The 19,494-nt window shown below is 43.5% G+C and overlaps 1 protein-coding gene across 3 annotated transcripts in view; it reads right to left on the bottom strand.

Moving 5' to 3' along the window:
- LOC100195767 (MYND-type zinc finger-containing chromatin reader ZMYND8) overlaps window positions 1-19,494 on the bottom strand; it is a 30,339-nt gene that overhangs the window by 5,280 nt on the left and 5,565 nt on the right. Inside the window, exons 3-20 of one of the 3 annotated variants that reach the window (XM_014135055.3) lie at window positions 14,979-15,049; window positions 14,186-14,346; window positions 13,108-13,251; window positions 12,507-12,620; window positions 12,304-12,396; window positions 7,842-7,929; window positions 7,688-7,743; window positions 7,506-7,583; window positions 7,153-7,268; window positions 6,513-6,991; window positions 6,257-6,385; window positions 4,321-4,470; window positions 3,468-3,995; window positions 2,811-3,308; window positions 2,513-2,673; window positions 2,270-2,350; window positions 2,092-2,170; window positions 800-1,039 (exon numbers count right to left, since the gene is read on the bottom strand). In XM_014135055.3, the coding sequence (XP_013990530.1) occupies window positions 800-1,039; window positions 2,092-2,170; window positions 2,270-2,350; window positions 2,513-2,673; window positions 2,811-3,308; window positions 3,468-3,995; window positions 4,321-4,470; window positions 6,257-6,385; window positions 6,513-6,991; window positions 7,153-7,268; window positions 7,506-7,583; window positions 7,688-7,743; window positions 7,842-7,929; window positions 12,304-12,396; window positions 12,507-12,620; window positions 13,108-13,251; window positions 14,186-14,346; window positions 14,979-15,049 (3,266 nt within the window). Of the gene's footprint in view, window positions 1-799; window positions 1,040-2,091; window positions 2,171-2,269; window positions 2,351-2,512; window positions 2,674-2,810; window positions 3,309-3,467; window positions 3,996-4,320; window positions 4,471-6,256; window positions 6,386-6,512; window positions 6,992-7,152; window positions 7,269-7,505; window positions 7,584-7,687; window positions 7,744-7,841; window positions 7,930-12,303; window positions 12,397-12,506; window positions 12,621-13,107; window positions 13,330-14,185; window positions 14,347-14,978; window positions 15,050-19,494 lie in introns of all 3 variants that reach the window. The other 2 variants (XM_014135053.3, XM_014135056.3) reach the window with 2 other exon arrangements.

Raw genomic sequence — 19,494 nt, forward strand, 5'->3', positions numbered from 1 at the left:
CAGCATGACAATGCCACCAGCCATACTGCTCGTTCTGTGCGTGATTTCCTGCAAGACAGGAATGTCAGTGTTCTGCCATGGCCAGCGAAGAGCCCGGATCTCAATCCCATTGAGCACGTCTAGGACCTGTTGGATCGAAGGTTGAGGGCTAGGGCCATTCCCCCCCAGAAATGTCCGGGAACTTGCAGGTGCCTTGGTGGAAGAGTGGGGTAACATCTCACAGCAAGAACTGGCAAATCTGGTGCAGTCCATGAGGAGGAGATGCACTGCAGTACTTAATGCAGCTGGTGGCCACACCAGATACTGACTGTTACTTTGATTTTGACCCCCCCCCCACCTTTGTTCAGGGACACATTATTACATTTCTGTTAGTCACATGTCTGTGGAACTTGTTCAGTTTATGTCTCAGTTGTTGAATCTTATGTTCATACAAATATTTACATATGTTAAGTTTGCTGAAAATAAACGCAGTTGATAGTGAGAGGACGTTTCTTTTTTTGCTGAGTTTAGTATTCATTTAGTTATTATGTTTGAGCAAAATAACACTGCATTATCCATGTAAAAATGCATAGAATTGCAGGAAACTAGCTTGAAAACTGTAACATTTCCTCTCAGCTCCATGCCAGCATATGTAGAACTGCAGGAAATTAGCTTTAAAACTGCTAAAATAAATCTCTATGGAGAGATTTGTAAACGCCCACCAACTAAGCCCCTTTATAAATCAAGAAAAAACCCTGGAGTGGGGTTTTTGGTGCAAATTACGTCTTTTGTGTGTGTAATAACTAAATTATTATTATACCGGACTGTGTGCAGGACTTCATGTGTTCTGGCCAGTGGGCTTGCTGGCAGGGGTAGTCACAGTAGCTGGTGTTCCAGCAGCAGTAGAAGATGGCCTCCTTCCTGCAGTACGCACACCACTGCTTCTTCTTGGTCTCATCCACCGCTTGCAGTTTCTCCACCTCCATCTGCTTCTTCACCTCTGCCACGAGACGCTCCCTCTCCTGCTCCAGACTCTGCCTCATCTCTGCCATAGTCAGCTCTACAGGACACATTTAGAAAATCTATGAATAGAATTCACTTGATATCGAATATAATAAATGAATATAACACATGGATAAAAATGTGTACTATGCATGTGTTTTATACAATTCTTACAACACATGCATTGAATGAGTATATTAGAAACACAGCTATAATGCACACACTTGCGTTATAAAAATGTTAGAAACACATAGATAAGAGAACACATTAGTCCATCTCATACACACATGAATTGGCTGACAAAGACAAACATACAGTACAGTGTACAAAACATTAGGAATGGCAGGTAGCCTAGTGGTTAGAGCGTTGGGCCAGTAAGCGGAAGGTTCCTGGATCGAATCCCCAAGCTGACAAATCTGTCGTTCGCCCCTGAGCAAGGCAGTTAACCCACTGTTCCCCGCGCATGTCGATTATGGCAGCCCTCCGCACCTCTATGATTCAGAGGGGTTGGGTTAAATGCAGAAGACACATTTCAGTTGGACAACTGACTAGGTATCCCTCTTTCCATGACGTAGACTGACCAGGTGAATCTAGGTGAAAGCTATGATCCCTTATTGATGTCACTTATTAAATCCACTTCAAATCAGTGTAGATGAAGGGGAGGATTTTTAAGCATTGAGATAATTGAGACATGGATTGTCTATGTCTATGTGTGCCATTCAGAGGGTGAATGGGCAATACAAAATATTTAAGTGCCTTTGAATGGGGTATGGTGGTAGGTGCCAGCCGCACCGGTTTGTGTCAAGAACTGCAACGCTGCCGGGTCTCTCACGTTCAACAGTTTCCTGTGTGTATCAACAATGGTCCATCAAAACAAAGGACATCCAGCTAACTAGCAATGGAGTCAACATGAGCCAGCATCCTTGTTGAATGCTTTAGACACCTTGTACAGTCCATGCCCTGACGAATTGAGGCTGTTCTGGGGGCAAAGGGGGGGGGGGGGGGGTACAACTCAATATTAGGAAGGTGTTCTTATTGTTTTGTACACTCACAATGATACCAACCTAAAAGATGATTATATTTTTTAAGGAAAGGGCAAGTATAACAAACCAAGATTGTGTTTCATCTCCGACAGCTCTTGCTGATGTAGCCACTGAAGCTTCTCTATCTCTATCCTCAGCCGCCGGATCTGGGCAAAAACATTCAACAGTTATCACAATGCAGTGAGACAGGAGAGAAGTTGACTTATGTTATAGACTCAACCAAAAGTCTCTTCACCAGCACTCACTTCTGCGATTGTGTTTCCTGAAGTGCTTTTGGAAAGGTCGTTGTAGATTTCTGTCATCGTCCCTTTAATCGTGTCCATCATCTGAAGAGATCAGGTGAGATTATAACAATTCACAGATTGATGACAGTCAGGTAACTTTCCATATCAATATAACACAAATATAAATCTGTGAATCAATAAACTTTCCCTGTAAAGTTTCCATATATTTATTCTGTTTAGACATATAGCATCAGACTAACTCACTTTGCTGGTGTACTTTGCGATGTCAGCTGCCACATCTGCTGAAGCTGTGGGGATCTGGAAGTCTCCTGCCAGGTAAGACGAGGAAGAGGCGGAGGAGGCACCAGAGGTGACCAAGGTAACTGATGAGGTGGAGGTCTGGGGACCATCTTTAGGCTGCACGGCTGCAAACCACAGAAGAAAAGAGGGATGAGGAATGAAAGAAAACTACAATTCAGCTCATATGAACTAATATGAGATGATTATGTATGCTTTTACAGATGTTGGGGAGTTGTGTTTAGTGGACTTAGTTTCTATGTACCTTTTGCTGCCTGTCTGGTCTGGTAACGTGTACTGGAGGATGCCTGCAACTGCTGCTGTGACTGGAGCTGCTGTGGACTGCGTGTCTGTGCCTGCGTCTGCATCGGAGCCTGGACAGGAACAGGAACCTGTGTCTGGTTTGGCCCAGCCGGCTGCTCCTCCTGCTGCTGCATGGGCCACTTCTGCGAGGACGTCTGGAACTTGTTGGCGGGGTTCCACACCACTGCCCTCTGCACTGCCTGAGCTGTCTCTTTGGGCAGCAGGGGGCGCTGTTTCTTTGCTGCCGACTGGGCTGAGGCAGCAGTGGAGGAGAGGGTGGGAGCTGGGGTGGGAGCTGGGTTTGGAGCTGCAGGGGTGGTGGTGAAGGCCGTGTTGGGCTGGCCAGAGCCTGTACTAGAGGACAGGTTGAGTGTGGGGTTGATGAGGGGCTGACTGGGGTCTTTGGGGTTGGACGAGGTGGCGGAGGCTAGAGAGGGGGTCACTGCGGTGGGGAATTTGCCTGGTCAGAGAAAAAAATACATTGATTAAATAAAGATAGAACAAACAGTATTTTCCTCCCTTCTGATAAGCCTTTAGGCCTCAGTCTCTCAAAAAAATATAAAACGAAGCAACTAGAGTACACAAAACAAAATAAACAAGACATGAAATGAGCCCTCACCTTCCAGCTTGGTGCCAGGGGGCTCCTTCGTGGGCTTAGCGGCTACAGCCCCTGGCTCCCTCCTGGCCCTCTTACGGTCTCTGCCCCCCTGCTCATCCCCCAGGTCAATCACCAGCTCCCTCTCTGAGTCAGAGTCCTGGTCTGGGCCAGCAAGGGCCCGGGGTGCGCCTGCCCTACCCGCCTCTAGGGCCTTGGGCCTGTCTGTGGGGGGCTGAGTCTGGGGAGTCATGGGCTTCTCTCGGGAATCTCTCTCTGGACCATTGCTGCCATGTCTGTCTTTGAGCAGGGCTTCAGAGTTTTTTTTATCCCTGGTCCCTGTGACTGCCCCCTTGTCCTCTACCGGTGTGCTTGCCTTGGGCCTCTTCCTAGACTCCCTCTCTGCTTTGTCCTTGTCGTCATGGGCGGCGCTCTTCAGTCTTTGCTCCTCGTCGCTAAGGTACTCGCTCTTGCTGGAGTCTGACTTTTCGGAATCCTCAGAGTCACTGTGTTCCACGCCCTTATATACATCCTCAGAGATCTCATCAATGCCTGCACAGGGATAAAGAAACAACATATAAATCATAGAATTAATACATGATGAACATGAACATTTATAGGTCTTCAAATTTGTTCCTCTAGACTAGGGACGGGCAACTCCAGTCCTCTGGGACCTGATCGGTGTCACACTTTTGCCCCAGCCAACACATCTGACTCCAATAATGAAGATCTTCAGTTTAGAATGCAATTAGTTTAAATCAGCTGTGTTTGCTAGGGATGGGGAAAAGGGTGACACCACTCCGGCCCCGAGGAATGGAGTTGCCAATCCCAGCTCTAGACACAATTTCATGGATGGTGTGTGAAAGTGTGCGAGTACCTAGTTGGGCCTTGCAGCTCTCGATGGTCTTGTCCAGGCTCCTCATGGGTCTCTTGGGGGTGGTGAGGAGGAGTGATGACCCCTGTTGTTGTTGTTGATGCTGTACTGTCTCACTGAGCTCCTTCAGGTCCATCTCAGCCTTCACACGATCTGTGACAAACAACACTATAGGTTTCATACACATTTTGACAGATGGCATTTCATGACTTCTCCATTACTTTTAACCAAATTTCCATGACCAACAATTTGTGGCATCTCTATATACAAAAACAGTAAGCATAAATGTAATAGACACTGGGAAGCTGCTCTCTGATCCCATGTACCATTTCCTGTTGTTGTGCAAGGCACTTAACCCCCCCACCAAGTAGAATACCTATTAGGCAACTGAATAATACACATGGGGTCAATCTGAGGTGTTGGGTTAAATGCGGAAGAAAGATTTTTGGTTGAATGCATTAAGTTGTGCAAATGACTAGGTATCCCCTTTCCCTCAGTCTGGAGAGGTACTGGATCATACACATAAAAGTCAGTTTATCAAGGTCCGCTTGAGCAGCTCATTTCTAAAATGTGTTTTGTTAGAGGGGGACTGGAACAAATGCCTGCACACCCAGTAGTTCTCCTGGAGGATGGTTGACCACCCTTGATGTAAAACATTGCAACCAAATATGTTTTATACCTTTATACAATAATGTGCTCATTCAATATATCAAAGATCAAATGGCTAACTGTATGGTCGGTTACTAATCTTTTTATTCAGCTGAAACAAGCCCACAACTTTTCTTCAGGAAATTCACCTTTTCTAGTTTAGTCATATTTCTCTTAGCTACCTTAGAAGTGTTTACTTTGCAGGCTGATTAGTATCTATTGACTTGCAATGTCTCGTACATCGAATGCCCAAATCAACTGGAAGTATCTACAAAACCAGTTCATAAAACTACTGATCACAATTCACACATTATTATTTTGATTAACATGACTCGATTCATCGAGATTAAAAAGAATCCCAACTAATACAATGACAAAGTTAATTGTTAGTTTCGTCAAAAATAATTATTTAAATGAATCATTTGTATGACACTTTATGGCCTTATTCACGAGTGTAGGTGGAAAGATTTTTGGGACATGACTAATAACAACTAAACAGTTCTCTCTAGTTAACTGGCCAGGCTACAATATATGTTTTGAATTGGCTACCCAATTAGTCTGTTCTCTGTCATATTTTATAGGCTAGGCCTACCTACTGCTGCAATCATAGAGGGAATGTAATGTCCGACTGTCTCACTCCTTGAGCAAGGCACACTCGCACACATGCAGGTGATGCTTGCGCACACACACACAGATGCACTGAAGTGTCATATTCCGATCCTGTCTGATATGTTGATTTTATGTGATTGATAAAATATTTAAAAAACTGTGCCTAAATTATTTACATTAACAGAAATTATTTAATTAATTTCCATGACTTTTCAAAAACTTTTTGATTTGATCATTTTCCTAAAACTTTTACAGGCCTGGAAAACATCATTTAAAAATTCCATGACTTCTCATGACCTTATGAACCCTGACACTAAAACTCAACCTCAACATTACCCCTAACCCAGGGGTGGGAAAACATTTTGGCTCAAGGGCCACATCGGGATTTTTTTTAAAATGTCAAAATCAATTTGCGGGCCAGAAAATAGGCAGTAATTTGAAAATATATAGCTTCATAATCATTTGTACATACTATATAGTTTTAGACGTTCACGTGCGGAGTGTTTTTAATTATTTATTTTTTTACCCCAAATAATAATTTACCAATCATAACCCAAAATAAAATTTAAAAAATCTAGACTCAAACCTCCCGCAGGGCCGTAGTTTACCCACCCCTGCCCTAACCAAACAGACAGCACAAGATAAGGTGCTACATAAGGGGGTGGGGTTAGATGGGACTCACCCAGGTTGAGGTTGAGGATGCTGCCTGTGCCCAGGGCCCTCTCCTGTTTGGGCACCAGACCAGGGGAGAAGGGCTTGGGGCTGCCCGTCATGCTGCCTGCATGGCCCATCTTCACTGAGGCCGGGGATGCTGAGGCCATAACGCATAACACTTTAACCTCCACAAATGGTTTGAGTCTTGATCCTAACCTGTGTTTTGAATGTGACTATACTGTGTTAGTTATATGATGCGTTAGATTCAGGAGCATGTTAATTACCGGTATAGTCCATAGACTCCTCCCCAGCGCTGTAGTGGAATGGGGGGTTCCTAGGCCCTCTCTCTATCCCATCCTGCTCCACGTCAGAACCTGTGTGTACAGACGAGTTGGTGCTCATGGGAGAGCGAGGCATGTCCGTGAGAGAGATCCTTCGCCCCATCCCGCTCGACAGAGAGCTCTTGCCCAAGAGCATCTTGGGAGATGCGGTCATGTCGAAGTTGAAGCGCATCTTGTCAGGTTTCTCCGTCTTCACGGTCCCTGCGTCGGGGTTGGCCGGGTCCAGCAGCATCTGAAGCTGGTTGTTGGGCGTGTAGGGGGTGCGGAAGGGGGCGTAGTTGAACACCCCAAACTTCTTGCGGATGTTCTCCACATAGACCTCCATCTCCTGCATGGCGCTGTTGAAGATGCTCTTGGTCTTCTTCACAGAGAAGGGAATCTCCTTGGAAATGAGGTAGCAATTGTTAATAGGAACCCACGCCCTGCAGAGAAAGAACACAGAGACAAGTTAGGAGTAGGATAAGCAGAGAGACCTATGACTACCGTCAGAGGAGTCCAATACCATACGAACGCAAACAGTACTTCAGTAATTACTATGGAAAGTCCCTTCAATCCGCCACTTTCATTAAATAGCAAGGCTCACCTGTCATGCTGTCCAAAGAAGCGTGCGTCCACCTGTCCGTCCTTCTCCCGCAGTGCTTTGGCTGGCCAGAAGGGGAAGCCCTTCAACTTTGCCCATACCAGGGGGTGTGGGTGACCCTGAGAGGGGGGGCAGACCGGGGGCACAGTCAGATAAAACAGCATAAACACAGAGGAATAGGATTCGCAAAGACTTTTCCTGTGTTGTAAAGAGTATTTTTGAGATTTGAAACATTACATTTAGGCTAATCTACATTTGTCTTCAGGACAAACCGAATTGTGACCTAAGTCACAGGACAAACATTTACATCCATAAAATGTCCTTTGCAAAAGAAGATGAGGAAACATTTGTCTTACACATGGCTCGCAAAACCAGTTGTCCCTCTTTTGGCACGAGGACAGGTAGCACTCCGGACAGACCTCAATTTCATTCACCTGAAACAAATAGCATTTTCCACATTACTGAAATACATTTAGAAAGGAGAAAACAAACACACCACTGAATGGCATTTCAGTCATCATGTAAAAATGATACTCACTTCATGTTCACAGATCTTCACAACAACCTTTGCTGTTGCTGTTAGTTTGTGATTTCCTGGAACAAACATGTTTGTAAGAGCCAAGTTTTATTTCCAATGCATGTTGCAAGCAGTATAGTGAGGAAACCGTCTCAAACATGTGTTTTTGACCTACCTCCATTGTAGATGATGCAGTTGTGTAAGATCCATTTCATGTCAGCCAAAAAGGATTCTGTGCAGCCATACATTTTCTTTTTCATATTCTACCAATATAGCAAAGAAAAATATGATTTGATTACACCAGAGCCATGTATTTAGAGAGTTGGGCCCATTGAACTAGGATTTAGAATAATTTAATAGGATCTCAATGGTTGGGCCATTAAAAGTGGCGATCAGCAATTGCTACATCCATTTTTGGACTTAATAATATTATGTACCTATTGATTGTTGAAGAACATAATTTATAAATGGATCATGAGCTTTGTTCAACTGTCGTTCCCCATCATAACCCAAAATATAAGCTTGTTTTACTCCAATGTTTGTAAACAAAGTAAATGTAAACAAACACTGTATAGCCAAAAAACATGGTTAAAACTATAATTTTGATATCATGGATGATCAGTCCTTGAAGCCATAGCTCTGTCTTTGAATTTGAGAGTGGTTACATTTCTCCAGCCCCATCCTTCTCCCGCAGTGCTTTGGCTGGCCAGAAGGGGAAGCCCTTCAACTTTGCCCATACCAGGGGGTGTGGGTGACCCTGAGAGGGGGGGCAGACCGGGGGCTTTTTACCGAAACAATGGTGGGGAGTACGCTTTAATGTTTTAACTGCTGATTGACGCTTTAATGTTTCTGCATTATGATGCATTTACATGACAATTCTATGGCAGCTATGTTAGTGCCCCATTAACATTGCATGGGGAATATTTAAACAATGCTATGTTAAAAAAAAATCTAAAATCTGGCCCAACTCTTAATGCCTTTTTTTCTCACCCATCTACACACAATACCTCATAACGACAAAGTGAAAACATGTTTTTAGACATTTTTGCAAATTGATTGAAAATGAAACACAGAAATATCGAATTTACATAAGTATTCACACCCTGAGTCAATACATGTTAGAATCACCTTTGGCAGCGATTACAGCTGTGAGTGAGTCTTTCTGGGTAAGTCTAAAATCTTTGCACACCTGGATTGTACAAATAATATTTGCACATTATTCTTTTTAACATTCTTCAATCTCCGTCAAGTTGGTTGTTTATCATTTCTAAACAACAATTTAAGTCTTGCCATAGATTTTCAAGCCGATTTAAGTCAAAACTGTAACTATCAGGAACATTCAATGTCATCTTTCTAAGCAACTCCAGTGTATATTTGGCCTTGTGTTAGAAACGCTTTGGGATTATTTTTACAGATTTTGGCAAGGAGTGAAACCTCTCGGTTTGTCTCTTTCTCCCAAGCCCCTCCCCCACCACAACAACAAAGGTTTGATCCAACAGAATCGGTCATATGGACACTGAAACATATGGAGACATTATTTTACTGTAATAGAGGAGAAGTTAATCTTTCGAACCATACCCTGTTTGTTTCAACTCCTCAAATTTCGAACAAGAGCAGACACTACTAAAACGGATGTACCAATGAACATTCATTCTAGAAAATGGATGATCAGTTTGTCTCGCGCGCATTATGGTAACACGTATCGCTAACAGCATTTTTGTCAAATAAAGATAGTTATACTAGCTGTTTGGATGACTGTTTAATAAATCTGCAATAAGCATAAAACAATTATATAAGGAATTGGCAACTCATTCTCATTCTGAGAAATAAGGTACGCCACTTGATTTCAACATCTGAACAAAGTGGACAGACTAGCAAGCTGTTCAAACAGTTGGAGACGGACAGAAAGTTGTGTTCATAACAATTCAACTATTTTGCCTTGTTAGCTGAATTCAGAGCTTGTGAAATTATATCTTTGATCCAAGTTGGTTAAACTTAAAATATAAATATTAGCTGACTTCTCAGTAGCACGTGGGCTTGTGCTTGAGAGATTATTTATGAGATCGGTGTTAATTGACTATAATACCTGCTACATTGTTAGTGAATGTGCATTATGCATGGTTCTGGTTAAATGTAACAAAAAGTACATTTTATAGACACACCTGAACGCCAGATCAGTGATTATAGCAAAAACAGTATGTACAACTACTTTGATAAAATAATTAAATTATTAGTGCGTCTTTTACAACAATTTTTGTTGTGAAATTGTTAGATATTACTGCACTGTCAGAGCTAAAAACACAAGCATTTCGCTACACCTGCAATAACATCTGCTAAAACGTGTATGTGACCAATACAATTTGATTTGATTGATAGTTGTGGAAGGCATATATTCAGTCTAGGTATAATTTCACAAGCTCGGAATTAGTTAGCTTATTTTTGACTGTTTTAAATGCAGTGTATTTGACCTTTAATTGTACAACAATGCTTATTTAAAGATTTTTTAAAAAATGTAGATATAGTTAAAAAAAAAAAGTGAAGTTTCAGGCCATATCGCCCAGCCACACTGTAACCGTTTTAAAGTCACCATTGGTCTCATGGTGAAATCTCTGAGCAGTTTCCTTCCTCTCCAGCAACTGAGTTAGGAAGGACTCCTGTATCTTTGTAGTGACTGGGTGTATTGATATGCCATCCAAAGTGTAATTAATAACTTCACCATGCTCAAAGAGATATTCGATCTGCTTTATTTTTACCCATCTACCAAATTGGTGGTTCCCTTCTTTGCAAGGCATTGGAAAACCTCCCTGGTCTTTGTGGTTGAATCTGTGTTTGAAATACACTGCTCGACTGAGGGACCTTACAGATAATTGTATGTGTGGGGTACAGAGACGAGATAGTCATTAAAATATCTTGTTAAAAACTTATTGCACACAGAGTAAGTCCATGCAATTTGTTTACAATTTTTACTCCTGAACAAAAATATAAACGCAACATGTAAAGTGTTGGTCCCATGTTTCATGAGCTGAAATAAAAGATCCCAGAACTTTCCAATATGCCCAAATAGCTTATTTCTCTCAAATTTTGTGCACAAATTTGTTTACATCCCTGTTAGTGAGCATTTAACCTTTGTCAAGCTTATCCATCCACCTGACGGTGTGGCATATCAAAAAGATGATTAAACAGCATGATCATTACACAGGTGCACCTGTGCTGGGGATTATAAAAGTCCACTCTAAAATGCGCAGTCTTGTCAAACACAATGCCACAGATGTCTCAAGTTTTGAGGGAGTGTGTAATTGGCATGCTGACTGCAGGAATGTCCACCAGAGCTGTTGGCAGATAATGCTATGTTAATTTCTCTACCATAAGCCACCTCCAACATTGTTTTAGAACATTTGGCAGTACGTCCAACCGGCCTCACAAACGCAAACCACGTGTAACTACACCAGCCCAGGACCTCCACATCAGGCTTCTTCACCTACGGGATGGTCTGAGACAAGCCACCTGGACAGCTGATGAAACTGTAGGTTTGCACAACCAAAGGATTTCTGCACAAACTGTCAGAAACCGTCTCAGGGAAGCTCATCTGCTTGTCGTCCTCACCAGGGTCTTGACCTGACTGCAGTTTGACGTAGTAACCGACTTCAGTGGGCAAAAGCTCACCTTCTATGGCCACTGGCACGCTGGAAAAGTGTGCTCTTTATGGATGAATTCAGGTTTCAACTGTACCGGGCAGATGACAGACAGCGAGTGCCCCATGGTGCCGGTGGGGTTATGGTATGGGCAAGCATAAGCTACGGACAATGAACATGATTGCATTTTATCGATGGCAATTTGAATGTACCGAGATACCGTGACGAGATCCTGAGGCCCACTGTCATGCTATTCATCCACCGTCCCATGTCACAAGGATCTGTACACAATTCCTGGAAGCTGAAAATGTCCCATGGCCTGCATACTCACCAGACATGTCATCCATTGAGCATGTTTGGGATGCTCTGGATCGACAGCGTGTTCTAGTTCCCGCCAATATCCAGCAACTTCACACAGCCATTCCACAATCAACAGCCAGATCAGCTCTATGCACCGAGGCAAATGGTGGTTACACCAGATACGGACTGGTTTTCTGATCAACGCTCCTACCTATTTTTTTTTAGGTACCTGTAACCAACGTATGCATATCTGTATTCCCAGTCATGTGAAACCCAGAGATTTGGGCCTAATTGATTTATTTCAATTGACTGATATGAACTGAAATTGTTGTGTTTATATTTTTGTTCAGTGTATTTAGGCTTGCCATAACAAATGGGTGGAATACTTAAGACTCAAAACATATTAGCTTTTCATTTTTTATTAAATTAGTAAACATTTCTTAAAACATAATTCCACTTTGACATTATGGGTTATTTTGTGTAGGCCAGTGACAAAATCTAAATGTAATCAATTTAAAATTCAGGCAACACAACAAAATGTGGAAAAAAATGAAAGCTTGTGAATACTTTCTGAAGGCACTGTATTATCTGTAGACCATGATTTATAGACTCAAAAAGCTCATCATTGCCTTGCTATTAGAGGGCTCCAAGTCGGGAATGGATAGGAACGTCTGCTAAATGACTGAAATGTGAATGTAATGGTACCTTCTCTAATGTTGCGAGGTCCATTGGGTGGTATATGTACTCAGCATAGTCAGGGTGCTGCTCCAGAGCCACAGGCTTCCAGAAGGGCTCAGTCTGCCCACAGAAGAAACTGGTATTAGTCTCATAAACAACAGAAGCGATAGCCCCATCTCTAGCCCACAGTGGGCACCTAGAGGGCATGAGAGAGACTTTCACTAACTTACCCCCGGCTGTTTCATCTTCTGGAGGGCAAACTTCAGCAGGTAGGACAGCTGGTCTATCGTTAGCATAGTCATGGCCTTGCTCTGTGTCTCTATGCACTCTGCCACTGTGATTTTCTAGAAAAATGACAAAATCAGGACAATGTACCATTGACAAATAGTAGCTGGGTAAACACAACCACTCACAGTAGGTCTGCTGGGCTGGCTATTAACTATGCATCTACAGTATGTCATAATCTATAGGAGACTGTGGTACTAGTCCTCAGAAAGGCAACATCCATCTAGAGAGGGACGATAAAGATCCTGCCAACTTTATGTTAGCCCCATCTAAACAGGCCTGGGGTCCATTCCATTTAAATAAAAAAATTAGGAAGTACCACGTGTATTACCATTATTATAAGATATGTTTATTGTTTTACTAGAATGCAGAGTCCAATTGGAATTGACCCCAAGGCTGCCTCCAACCCCATCACCTGACACCCCAAAGAGCAAGCGGACATTAAGCTAGTGGTTAAGCGAGAATGTGCCTGGAACACTCCCACACCGCTTGCACACGTATATACACCTACACACCCACACGCACGGCACACACGTGAGTGAGTACCTCACACTCTGGACAGAACCAGTCACCCTCAGGCTCTGCTGGCAGTTTGAGGCACTTGGCGTGGTACACCCTCGGGCAGAGCTCACAGCAGAGCACCTGGCCCTCGCGGTGGCACAGCCAGCAGTAGAAGTCATTCCTGCTGTCCTGCGGGACAACATCAACAGGGTCTGTGGTGAGTGATGACTGCTTCACATAGTAAAAGGGACCATGTCTTAGTTCTGACTGAAATGCAGGCAAGAGAAACAGGGGGCGGGTTTCAAAACACACGCAGAAAACAAAACACAAAAGGTGCAGTGCAACAGAACACACAGATAATCACAAAGTGGCAAGTAAGGCAGGGTAATAAGCAACATGTAAGGCAAAATAAGGCAGGCACCAAACACAAGACTGTTTAGTTGGTCTAGTCAATATCAATCTAGGCCTATACAATAGTAAAGTCATTGTTCTTGATTTAAACTGGAAGTTTGTGTTATTGTCATCTTTTTATGTTGTCAGACTTGCAATGTGCAATTTCATTGATGACTTTCCCTGGTGGACCAATAACCAGTTTTGTGTTGGGTATCATGCTTGACACCGCATCAACCCACATCAGCCAATCGGTGAACAAGACACAATACTAGTCAGCACACATCTATGTGACTGTTCAGAATGTGTGACATGTTCATTGTCAGTGGAACTAAATTCAAAAGTTTTGGCTTGGGGTTGAATCATGTCATACATGTAAAACAAAGCATTAACAACACAAACAAACATATTTGGCAGGCATATCTACTCTTTCCAAAAAAGGCAGTTTAGAAAAGTAATTTTAAAGTATTCCACTCTATAAACAGTTATCATGATTAATCAGCAGACATAAATAATCTTAATAGTCAAATCATCAATACATGGTAGATCTTTTTGGGATATGAACAAATGCATCCGACCACAGAACATGAAGCAGAGTCTTTCATTTAGACCTGGAAGCACAATCAGTCATGCACAGGTGCACAGTCAGTCATGCACAGGTGCACACACACAAACACACTTACACAAGCGCACAGTCACAAACTACACCCCCCCCCCCCCCCCCCCCCCCCACCTGGTCTTTGTTGTTGCTGTGGACAGCTCCAGGTTTCTTCTTCTTCTTCAAGGGGCTAGGGGAGGTGTCTGAAGGGTAGTGGCCGTTGGAGGAGTGGGTTGGGCTGGACACCTTCCTCTTCTGAGCCACCAGCACCCGCTCTGCTAACCCGGGGTCAGACACTAGCGGCCGGAGCAGAGGGGACACCAGGTAACCATACATACAACACAGAGAGTAGCAGCTTATAGGAATCTTAGAAGGACAGAGACTAGATCCCTGGCATGAAAGGCAGAGGCACTCCCAGGCCACTCTACACAATGACACTCAGATGGGGGGGTCATTGAATGTCAAAGGCAGTGTAAATCCTCAAGCATTCTTTTTGTTAGCAGAACCCCTTCATTGAGAGACTTAATACGGTGGTGGTTGCCCAGGAATACTGAATCCAACCAGATAAGGGATTTTGGTCACCAAACCCTACTGCTTGGTTTCCCAATCTGGCAACAAATGTAATATGTTAAGTCAGTGTGGTCAGGCCCTGTGATGATGATCACGTGTGGAGGATGCCACCTAAATGGTGACTTAGGCTAACATCCACAGCACGTGATGGTGAGGTTGAACCCGTGCAACAACCTCAGAGGTAGTAGTGATACGATTTTAACTGAATGGCACAATGGTTGCTCTGTGTAGCTCAATGAGATGCACATCAAACAACAAGTATGTTTAACGGTAAGATAAACAATAGAAGAAGAATACTAGAATAAGCTGTCTTCTCAAAACACAACATTGGTCTTAGCATGCAGGGCCTTGTTCTTACCTTTGGATCGCAGTGCCACATCCATCCCCTCTACCACATCCGACTCTGTCTGTACCTCGTCCTCAGCCAGACTGCAAAGCACAGAATGAAAGGAGAGAGAGTCAGTCACAAACAGTGTTCACAAAACAAATCCTGTCACACAGTAAACAAGTGGAACACCACCTAAGGCAGGGTCCCAGGGGATAAAGTCACCAGAGTTTCACCAGGTTTCCATTGTGGTTACCTCATCAGCTTTATTGAGAAACATCAATAGGTTACTAATGTTACCAGATCTAAGGCGCAACCGATGTGGCACAGAATTGACTTCGACCTCAGAACCATGGCCTTTAAGATCATACATGATCACGAATTGTAAGTCGCTCTCGATAAGAGTCTGTTAAATGACAACCACGTTTTTTCCCCCAGTGTAATCATGTCTTCCTATGCATGTCTATAATCATTGGTAATCACAGTCAGATAAACTTCAGACGTTGGGAGTTTGTGTTCCATGGGGTGCCACTGGAGAGAATCTCCATAGCATCTCCATAGCAACAGGTCCTCTTTATTCAGCTTGCACAAGTGTTGCAATAAACGGAACACTTGTGCTTCAGCACAACAAATAAGGCCATCCAACCGAGTAGGCTGTGTGCTCCTGTCCTCCAGGACACAATGGAGAGACAAGGGCTTCAGTCCTGATGAGGGCCATGCATTGACGAGTTTGTTTGCATCCCCATTTGCCCACCTACCTACACTAAAGAAGATCTTTCTGTACAATGCAAGCTCATTCAAAAGAGCAACGCCTTAAACACATTTTTGGGTTTTCAATGATTACAAAAACACTTCAACAAATGCATAGGCTACGTCACAAAAGGGTTTTCACCTTCAAAATGGACGGTGACTCACAGAAGATTGCCTCAGACAGTCATGGATGAGAGTGTAAAAAGGTGATTTTTGGTAGCCACTCAAACCCCAGCTCTCACAACTGGCTATTCCTATACTGAACAAAAATAGACGCAACAATTTCAACGATTTTACTGAGTTACAGTTGATATAAGGAACTCAGTCATTTTAATACATTCTTTAGGCCCTAATCTATGGATTTCACGACTGGGCTGGGGCGCAGCTTTGCGTTGGCCTGGGAGGGCATAGGCCCACTCACTTGGGAGCCAGGCCCACCAACTGGGGAGCCAAGCCCAGCCAATCAGAATGAGTTTTTCCACACAAAAGGGCTTTATGACATACAGAAATACTCAGTTTCATCAGCTGTCTGGGTGGCTGGTCTCAGACGATCCCGCCGGATAAAGAAGCCGGATGTGGATGTCCTGGGCTGGCGTGGTTACACGTGGTCTGCGATTGTGAGGTCGGTTGGACGTACTGCCAAATTCTCTAAAATGACGGAGACGGCTTATGGTATAGAAATTAACATTAAATTCTCTGGCAACAGTTCTGGTGGACATTCCTGCAGTCAGCATGCCAATTGCACCTCCCTCAAAACTTGAGACATCTGTGGCATTGTGTTGTGTGACAAAACTGCACATTTTAGAGTGGCCTTTTAAAGTACTGGGATCTTTTATTTCAGCTCATGAAACATTGAACCAACACTTTACATGTTGCGTTTCTATTTTTGTTCAGTATAGAAACCCACTGCACCAGATCACTTCAGTAAGCTCTACGGAGTCAACCTTGGTCTGACTAGCTAGCTACAGGTTTTTACCTGTTACATAGGTCTGTTAACTAGCCTGTTCTTAACATCCGAAATAAGATTTCCACAGCAAATCATATCGATAATAAACAATATTGTGCAAAAATGTTAACTATAGCCTCTTCCATTTACAGAAACGGCCAAATCAAACCCTGGAGCTTTTTGTGTCTTTGGTTTTGCTCTCCTCTAATTCCCTCTCAGGAAGAAAAATGAGGAGAAGAAAAGGGGGGGGGATCCTTGGTGATGAATGGGGTTGTTTGAGAGTTCATCCCCTCCTTTGTCAGGGCCACTGAGAGCCTCGTTCCAAGGATGTAGTCGTATTCATCGTCCGCTTAAAGAAAATAATCCTCAGGATCCAGCACAGGTCACACGCTGAACCAGACCCAATGCCTTGCCCTGGTGGCTCCTGATAGGAGAACGTCTAGGTACAGGTAGCCTAGGTACAGGTAGCCTAATAGTCTAATATTCAGCACTAGATCTAGAAGGAAAAAAATGTTCAAGAAGTGGACAAGTGGGAATGTTATAGATGTTCTCAGAGGAACATTTCAGACAAAGATTTGGATAAGATTAGAGTTGATATATTCTTCAGAATCCACATCCATCATGGTCATTGATCTGGAAGACAAAAAGGACGGAGTAGAAAAAGGAGAGGCACAATGCTCCCAGAGCCAGAGCTGAGGGCAGCCATTGATGCACCCAAGCATGACTACCACTGAGAGGCCATTAACTAAATCTACTAAGCCAATAAAGCCACCCTCATTAACACGCACTGTAAACCTTGACATCCTGCTCATCAAACCAAGTCCATGACACTGATCATTCATAAACCTAAGGTAATGCTTAACAACCCTGTCACCACATCCACATGAGAGAAGTCTCCATAAATAAATCACTAGGCTTAATCTCCATTATCAAAAAGACTGAGGCATGAAATCACCCATAATGCCATCTGGATAACGAGAGAAGATCAAGAAGATACAAATGGAAGAAAAATCTAAAAGTATCCAGCATATGAGTCTTGTCTTGTTTAAACATGCTGCCCTTCAGGGCCTTCCTGTTCCGGACACAGAACAAAAAAACGAACGAGGCCCACATGAAAGAGAGCATGTTTGCCAACTCTCTGTGCAACGTGTCCTACCAGCGAGAGCACTGTGAGAGGACTGAGCACTTTAATCATGCAACCCAGCAGTAAGCCAAGGTTCACACTCATTATTCACTCAAAAATAGGCCCACCGAGCAGCCAGAGTGACACAAGAACCACCTGACCCTGTAGCGTCTAGCTAAGCAGATCGTTTGGTCATCCTATGTTCTTCCAGAGGGCATTTCAGACCAGGAGCAGAATTCCTGAAACCTGGCAGAATCACAGGAGAACAGATAGCAAAAAAATCTTCAGTATCTGTGAATATTCCAGACGACCAAAATTCAAGATAACATTGACAAACAGCCAAGGATTAATGGCTGATAGAAGAAGAAAAAAACACACACACACATTGAATCTGTGCCTTGAGATTCCACTGGCTCCTCAGAGACAGGCGAGCTGAGGCAGAGCAGGGTTCTCTTGTCACAGAAAATGGAGGCCACAGCCGACTCCCCTCCCCCCTCTCCCCCATGCCGACCGAGGCTCCAGTCACAGGCACACACACGAGGACCAGGAGATCCGTGGAGATTAGAGCGCAACATCCAAACACCAAAACACAGTTAAACCAAACCAACGTCACTGCCGAGTACAACAGGAGGGAGACCGATGAGAGACAGACGAGAGAGAGAAGAAATCCAGCTAATTGGAAATCAGTTATCCATTGTAACCCCCATCTTCAGTTTCACTGTGCCCACTGCTGTCGAATAATAATTAGGCATAATAAGAAATAGACTGAGAGAAAGAGAGAGAGTTTGACTATAAGAATAAAGACATCTGGCAAACTTAGGACCTATCCCTGGGGAGAATACACTGTTTCTCCGTCTCATGCAACACAGTTGTGTCTAGTGCAGAGAGAGGGTCTGGGTTCCTGCTTTGTAATTGGTGCCATGAAAGCAGGGTTGTTTCGTTGAATGCTTTGTGTTGGTGTCCTTGAATCCACTGAGGATCAGTATTGTTGATGGAGAAACAACCTGGCGCCCTTGTCACCCTGCAGCCCCTGACCTCCAGAGAGAAGACTGACTCTGAGGGACATAACAACACACAAACAACACCATCAAGATTAAATTTACCGTTCGCTCAAGACAATATGAAACCACTAGTTTTAGGCACAGTCTTGCAGAAATAGGTTCTATGCTTTTGCCTGCATTTCATACTATAATCACTGCAAAAAGATAAGATTCATTACACCTGATGAATTTTTGTAAATTTTTTAAAACTAAATAACATGTTCTTCATCAGAGATAATTCACACTTAGTAGCATACCTTGTCTTATACCACTGAATATGTAAGAAAAATCCTTCAGCCTGATTTTTACACTGGGCTGGAAGAGATGAAACAAAGATGGCTGTAGAATTTTCCAGAAGGCCCTGCTCGCTTTGTGCTGCCGCTCTCACTGCGATTGTCAATCTTTAACCTCAACTGCTGCTGTAATTGGCTGGAGGGTCTGCAGGGCGGGACCGGATTGGTCGGCTGTGGTATGCCACACGACTCGCTGTGTGCAGGCTTCTTTCTTCCTTAAAACATATTTTCTGCTGCTATGCAATAAAACTGTGTAATTTCACCTCGGTTTAAAAGGTTGTCAGTCTGTTTTGATTGCGACCAAGCGAATGGGTAGAGGTTTTAGAAGAGGGTTTTCAAGTTGTTGTTTGTGGTTAGGAGGCAGTAAATCACAAGCAGACCATTTAAAAGCCTGGTG

This window comes from Salmo salar, chromosome 13 (assembly GCF_965601325.2).
Source record: "Salmo salar chromosome 13, fSalSal1, whole genome shotgun sequence".
NCBI classification, from domain to species: Eukaryota; Metazoa; Chordata; class Actinopteri; order Salmoniformes; family Salmonidae; genus Salmo; species Salmo salar.